Source organism: Elephantulus edwardii, unplaced genomic scaffold (assembly GCF_000299155.1).
Source record: "Elephantulus edwardii isolate Elephantulus edwardi_28Jun2011 unplaced genomic scaffold, EleEdw1.0 scaffold00094, whole genome shotgun sequence".
In the NCBI taxonomy this organism is placed as follows: domain Eukaryota; kingdom Metazoa; phylum Chordata; class Mammalia; order Macroscelidea; family Macroscelididae; genus Elephantulus; species Elephantulus edwardii.
In genome coordinates this window covers 4,866,482-4,873,721 of record NW_006399844.1, presented here as the reverse complement: position 1 = coordinate 4,873,721, position 7,240 = coordinate 4,866,482, and the positions used below count along the sequence as shown (strand labels likewise).

At 37.7% G+C, this 7,240-nt stretch overlaps 1 protein-coding gene across 1 annotated transcript in view; it reads left to right on the top strand.

Annotated features, from left to right (window-relative positions):
* Nucleotides 1-7,240, top strand: part of ATAD5 (ATPase family, AAA domain containing 5) — a 76,503-nt gene that overhangs the window by 50,065 nt on the left and 19,198 nt on the right. Inside the window, exons 15-16 of the mRNA XM_006891066.1 lie at nt 4,585-4,761; nt 5,001-5,131. Coding sequence (XP_006891128.1) covers nt 4,585-4,761; nt 5,001-5,131 — 308 coding nt within the window. The remainder of the gene's footprint in view (nt 1-4,584; nt 4,762-5,000; nt 5,132-7,240) is intronic.

Sequence of the window (7,240 nt, the reverse complement as noted above, 5' to 3'; positions counted from 1 at the left end):
TTCGAATCCACCAGATGCTCTGCCGGGGAAGGAGGGACAATCTCCTCCTGTACCAGTCAGATCTGATTTGACGGTACACGCACACAAAAATAATAAAATTTAAAAAAATTTTTTAAAAAATCATTTTTTCATAAATCGAAATTTAAAGAATTTTTTTAATGTCATGATTATGTTCCACTTACTTTTTATTTTTAATAGAGATTTTTTTATTATTATTATTATTTTGTGTGTGTGTACCCTCAAATCAGATCTGACCGGTACAGGAGGAGATTGCCCCTCCTTCTCCAGCAGAGCATCTGGTGGATTTGAACCACATAACTCTGGGATGTTCCACTTACTTTGTGGTGTGAAAATATTCTTTTATTAAGAAATTATTATGTCTGTAGAACTTTTTTAAAATAGCATTTTTTTCCCTAGTAAAATAGGCAATCCCATTTTATTTCCCACACTTTTAATCTCTGTTAACATTAGAAGCCCAAGAAGAAGACATGTTATACTCAGGAACAAATAAGTGTGACTTGTTCTTTGTTGTTGTTATATGCCATCAAGTCACCTGCAACCTGTAGTGACCCTATGTACAGCAGCTCTGAACCCTGTCGTGTCCTGAGCCAGTCTCACTAATTTTGATATACCAATCCCCATTTCCCCAGTCACTGTATCAATTCATCTCATTGTGGGTCTTCCTCTCCTGTGCTGTCTCTCCACCCTTCCAAGTATGATGTCCTTCCTTCTCCAAGAAATGGTCTCTCCTGGACCAAAGGCAGAGTTTCAAAATCCTAGCCTCCAAGGAGAAACTTGGTTTCACCCTCTCCAAGACAGACTTATTTGTTTTCTTGGCAGTCCATGGTATGTTCAAGATTCTTCTCCATTACCAGTTCTCAGGCATTGATTCTTCTTCTGTACTCCTTAGTAATTGTCCAGCTTTTTGATGCATAGCAAGTAATTGTGAAGGCCATGGCCTAGGTTAGGTGCATCTTATTCTATAGACTGACATCGTTGCTTTTCAGTACTCTGGAGAGGTCACTGACTGCAGATTTTTTCCAATGCAATTTGTCTTTTGATTTTCTGACTGCTGATGTTAAGAGTGCTGATTGTGGAGCCTAGCAAGCTGTAATTATTAACAACCTCAGTCCCTTCTCCAACTATCATGGTGCTGCCAATTGGCCCAGTGGTGAGAATGTTTGTCTTCTTGATATTGCGCTTCAATCCATATTGAAAACTACAGTCCTTGACCTTTTGCAACAAGCAGTTCAGGGCTCCTTCAGTTTCAGCAAAGCAAGGTTATGCCATCTGTATAACATAGGTTGTTGATGTGTCTTCCTCCAATCCTGGTGCCACATTCCTCCTCATAAAGCCCTGCTTCCCGAATGAACAACTAGGAAAAGTAAACACTGGTTTACTTGGTACAGAGCATAAGTTTAAAAGGATCGAGAGAAGACTTAAGTTGTTAAAGAAGACAGTAATGTGGTGTTGGGAGTTGCTGTGGATGTTCAAGAATGCTTTGGGTTGATGGTGATTGCCTCTTCAAAGTAGAATATAGAAATGAGTAGACCAAGGGATTTTCATTTTATGGCTCTTATTAAAATAATAAATGTATATATTACTTTGATAAAAACACATATTAGAAAGAAATGAATGCTTTACATTTCAGGAAAATGCAAAAGTAAAGGAAGTAGTGAATTATAGGGAAGAGCAATAAGATGAAAAGTTTTCTGTAAATCTACTGAGCACCTATATTACCTAAAAATTACAGTGGAATATATGAGAATGGGAGAGACAGAAAAAAGAATAGGACACAAATCATAAAATTGCCTGCATAGAATGGTATGCTCTTTTTTCTGAAGTTTTATGATTGTAATTCATTTTATCTTTTGAATGAAACTTTACATCCAAATCATAGTGGATTTTTATTCAGTCGTTAATACATGTTTTATAACACTAAATACAATTGGTTAGTATAATTAATGAATTACAATGTCTGATTTGCCTCTTTTTTTTATTTTTTTTTTAATTTGCCTCTTACTGTATATTGCCTTTCCCTTTACCCGCTTAGTTCTTTTCACTTGTCTCTCCCTCCCTTTCCATCACTGCTAACCATTCCAAGAATGATTCTGTCTACGTGTAAACCTTAAGTTTTCCTAATAGTGTTCTTATACTGTAATTGTCCTTTTGTGGCTGATTAATGTCATTCAGCATAATTTCTTCTAGAGTACAATGTTTCAAGATTTTTAAAAATCATTTTTTAGTGATGCATAACTATTTCATTGTGTGAATGTACTGTAGTTTCTTTAATCATTTGTCTGTTGATGGACACTTTTCCTCTCTATACTGCTGCAGCAAAATTAGGTATGTGTCTATCTTCATGTGTTGTTGTTGTTGTTACGTGCCGTCAAGTCGCCTGCGACTCATAGCGACCCTATGTACAACAGCCCTAAACTCCGCTCTGTCCTGTGCCAATCGCACTGTCTCTGACACTCCCATCCCAATTATCCCAGTCACTGAATCAATCCACCTCATAGAGGGCCTTCCTCTTCTGCGCCGTCCCTCCACCCTCCCAAGCATGATGTCCCTCTCCAGGGACTGGTCTCTCCTCACTACATGTCCGAAGTAAGTTAGACGGAGCCTCAGAATCCTTGCCTCCAAGGTGTCACCCGGTTTAACCCTCTCCAGGACAAATCTGTTTGTTTTCCTAGCAGTCCATGGTATTCTCAGTACTCTTCTCCAGCACCACAGCTCAAAGGCATCAGTTCTCCTTCTATCCTCCTTGGTCATTGTCCAACTCTCTGATGCATAACAGGTGATTGCGAAGACCATGGCCTGTATCAGACGCACCTTAGTCTCCAGAGAGACACCACTGCTCTTCAGCACTTTGGAGAGGTCCCTAACAGCAGACTTTCCCATGGCAATGCGCCTTTTAATTTCCTGGCTGCTGGTGCCAAGACTGTTGACTATGGAGCCAAGCAAACTGAACCTGTGCGCAATCTCAATCTCTTCACCATCCATCCTGATGCTGCCGATTGGTCCAGTGGTGAGAATCTTTGTCTTCTTGACATTGAGCCTCAATCCATATTGCAGGCTGCAGTCCTTGACACTCTGCAGCAGGTGCTTCAGGTCCTCCTCAGTTTCAGCAAGCAGGGTTGTGTCATCCGCATAACGCAGATTGTTGATAAATCGTTCACCAATCCTGACCCCACATTTCTCCTCATAGAGCCCAGCAATTCTTATTTCTTTGAGCTATATACCTAGTAGTAGTCAGATTAGTCGATCAAATGATGCTTCTATTTTCAACTTTCTCAGGAAGCTCCAAACTGCTTTCCATGGTGGTTATGCCATTTTTCATTCCCACCAACACTGTAGGAGAGTCCCAGCCTCCACATCTTCCCCAGGGGTTGGTTGATTGCCGTCTTATTGAACTCTGCTGTTATTGCTGCATGTTCTCTGCTCATGTTGTAACTGGGTTGTATATCTTTTTCTTGTTGAGGTGTTGAAGTTTTCTATACATTTTTATTTTGAAAAAATCTTTTTATGCACATAGAATTTAATTTTTAGAAAGTCCCAATCATCAAGAAGACAGTTCTGACTATTTGACTGTCAGACAGCATCATGATAGTTGGAAGAAAAGATTCAAATTGTCCACAGTTTTATCTTACTTAGATCTACAATCAATTCCTTGGTACCAGCAGTTAAGTCTGCTCTTAAGGACCCCTCAAAAGTACTAAGGAGCAATGGAGGCTGAAGTTTGAAGGCTAAGGTGCACCTGGTTGAGGCCGTAGTATTTTCAGTTATTTGAAAGCTGAGAGCTGGATAGTGAATAAGGGTGGCAGAAGAATTGAAGCCTGCAAGTTGTGGTGTTGGAGAAAAGTACCGAATATCCCATGGACTACCAAAAGAACAAACAGATATGTCTTGGGTAAAGTACTACCAGAGTACTCCTTGGATGACAAAGCTTTGTCTCACATACTTTGAGCATGGTGTTAAAGGGGGCTAGTCCTTGGAAAAGTGGAGGATCAGCAAAAGAGAGGAAGCCCCTCAATGAGATGGATTGACACAGTAACTTGGGCAATGTCAGAGATGATAACGAGGGTAAAGGATAGGACAGGGTTCACATCTGTCTTCATAGGGTCTCTCACTCTGAATTGTACTCGGTTTGACAGCACCTAATAACAACAATCATCTAATTTATTCACTGTTGATTGTGCATTTTGCAATTTTATGTTATTAAGAAATGAGGACTGAGAAAGTATTTGCTGGCCAATGTACTTTGCCCCTAAGTTGAACAACAGAGTTCTGTATTGGCTTTCTTTAATCCTCTTGACCTTAGTCAGAGAAAGTCATTGCAAAGATTGTCATCATTTGTTTTAAGAATGCATTGCTTTGGAAAGTAGTGCCTTTTCAAAAGAAATCATTTTACCTTCTATATTGGTAGAATAAATATAGCATATTAAAAGTATTCAAGTATAAAAATAAAAGAACATTTATATATCTTTGATTTTTGCAGGTAAACGTAGAAATGCAGAATGTAGATTGTGTTTCTTGATGTCTAATTTTTGGATTATTTATCTTTAAATATCATGGTTTTGGCAGGAAAATTAAACTCCCCGAAGAAAGTTGTTACATCACCGAAGAAAATTTTTCCACCTTCACCAAAAAGTAGTGGACCAAAGCGAGCACTACCTCCTAAAACTTTAGCAAATTATTTTAAAATATCCTCCAAATCAAAAAATAATGAAGAAACAGGAGCACTTCAGGAGGATAGTAAAGGTAAGACAATACAATAGTAGAAAGAACGTGATGTATTTTTATATTAATCACTCTGATATTTACAGATATGAATATAGCTCATGAGTTATAATAGCTCTTTAGTAAATCTTAGCTATACTGAAGCTCCTATATGTTAAAGTCCTGATATTTTATTTGTTTTGATTAGTTGTTTCTGTTTGAGTTTATTCTTCAAAAATATTCTGTAGAAAATCTATAATGCTAATATTCTCTTTATGCAGGAATCAAAAATTCTTTTGACCAGAAACAAATTATTCACAATAAGTCCACAAACACAGTTAATTCAAACAAAGAACTTGGTGTTGAGGAACTAAACAAGAGAAATGCGACATCTCTTATTCTTTTTGAGGAGGTAGGCTTATAGATAAATGCTATTTTTAAAGATCATGAGTAATGTTTTTCTACAAAAGATTATAAATAGCCAAGACAGTCATGAATATTTTTATTTGAGATTAAAAGAATTGAAACTAACAACTTCAGAAAAAAATTTTTTTAGAAAGAAGACATATAATTTGAAGTTGCAGATTGAATGGTTGTGGTAATTCTTCTGACCCATACGTATCTAGTTAAAGTCATTAAAACCCATTGCCTTCAAACCAAGTTCCAACTAATAGCAACCCAATAGGATAATACAGAGCCCCTAGAGTAGTTTCCAAGTCTGTAATAATTTTGGAAGCAGATTTCTCTGTATTCCTGCCACATAGTGGCTTTTGTTGTGAGGTGCTATAGCATCCATATGGACAACAGATCTGAACCTTGGCCTATCCTGTGTCGTTCTCATCATCTCTGACATACTTGAACCCATAACTGCAGTCACTGTTGATTGTTCTCATTGAAGGTCTTCCTCTCTTTTGCTAACACTCCACCCTTCCGATATGATGTCCCTTTCTAAAAATATCTTCTAGCAACATGCCCAGAGGATGTGAGACAAAGCTTCACCATCTATGCCTACAAGGGGCTCTCTTACTGCTTTTCCCCCAAGACATATCTTTATTCTTTTGGTGGTCCCTGGGATAGTCGGTGTTCTTCTTCAACACCACAACTCAAAGGCAGCATCAGTTTTCATTCATCTGTGTTAATTGTCCAGCTCTCAGACACATAGCAAGCAATTAAAAAGACTTTAGCCTGAGTCAGGCACACCTTAGTCTTCAAACTAACGTCATTGCTTCTTAGTACTTTGGAGAGATCCCTGACAGTGTATTTGCCCAAAGCATTATGTCTCCTGATTGCTGCTACCAAGGGTGTTGATTGTGGATCCAATTGAGATGAAATCTATGACAATTTCAGTCTTCTCTCCATCTATCATAATGTTTCCTATTGGTCTAATGATGGTGATTTTTTTTTCCTCCTTGATGTTGAGATGTGATTCATATTGAAGGTTGTATTCTTTGATCTGCAGCAAGCATTTCAAATTTTCATTTTCATCTAGCAAGGTTGTGTCTTCTGCATATCACAGGTTGATGAATCTTCCTTCTATCCTGATACTACATCCTTCTTCACAGAGTCCTTCATCTTGAATGATTTATTTAGCATGGAGATTGAATAGGTATGGAGAAAGGATACAACACTGACACACGTTTCTCTATTTTAAACCATACATGTTTTCCCTTGCTTTATTTGGACAACAGCTTCTCGATCTAGGTATAGATTCCATGTGAATACAATTAAGTGTTCTGAGATTCCCGTTCTTCTCAATGTTAGCCATAGTTTGATAAGATCCACACATTCAAATGCTCTTGTGTAGTCAGCAAAACACAAATAGACATTCTTCTGGAATCCTCTGCCTTCGTCCAGGATCTGTCTAACATCACCATTGATTGGCTTTAATTGTTGGTGTATTTATTTGAATAATAGTCTTATTCATAGGTCTTCTTTGTGTGTTTATGGATAGTATACTATCAGTCAAACATTGTACTTAGGATATATCTTGAAATTGTCTTTTTCGGTATGAATGCAATACAGTTTTTCTACTCCTAGCATAACAAATCATTTAATTGTTTGATTCAAAGTGGCCCTGGCTGGTCCATCTCCGTTTACTAAGCTAGAATATCGATACTGATGTATTCCACTTCATTTTTTACAACTTTCAATATTCCTACATTCATACTTTGTATATTCCATGTTCTGATTATGAAAAGATGATTGTAGCTGTTATCTTTTTTGAGTGACTTCCCATCTGGGCCCTGCCTCTAAAACTATAGTATTATTGAGTTTCCAGTGTTATTTCAGCATTGGATGGCCAATCCTGCTTCTGTCCACCATGGGGGACCCTTCTGGCATTTGAAACACTAGTGGCATAACATTCTGCATCATAGTAACCCACAAGTTAGTACATTGCAGCAAGCTTACAGACAAATGCTGCACTAATATGAACAAATAATCAACAAGCAAGCCTATACACAAGTAAACAAGAAAGTAATTAATAGTATGGAAATAATTCCACCAATACGATAGATAGGTT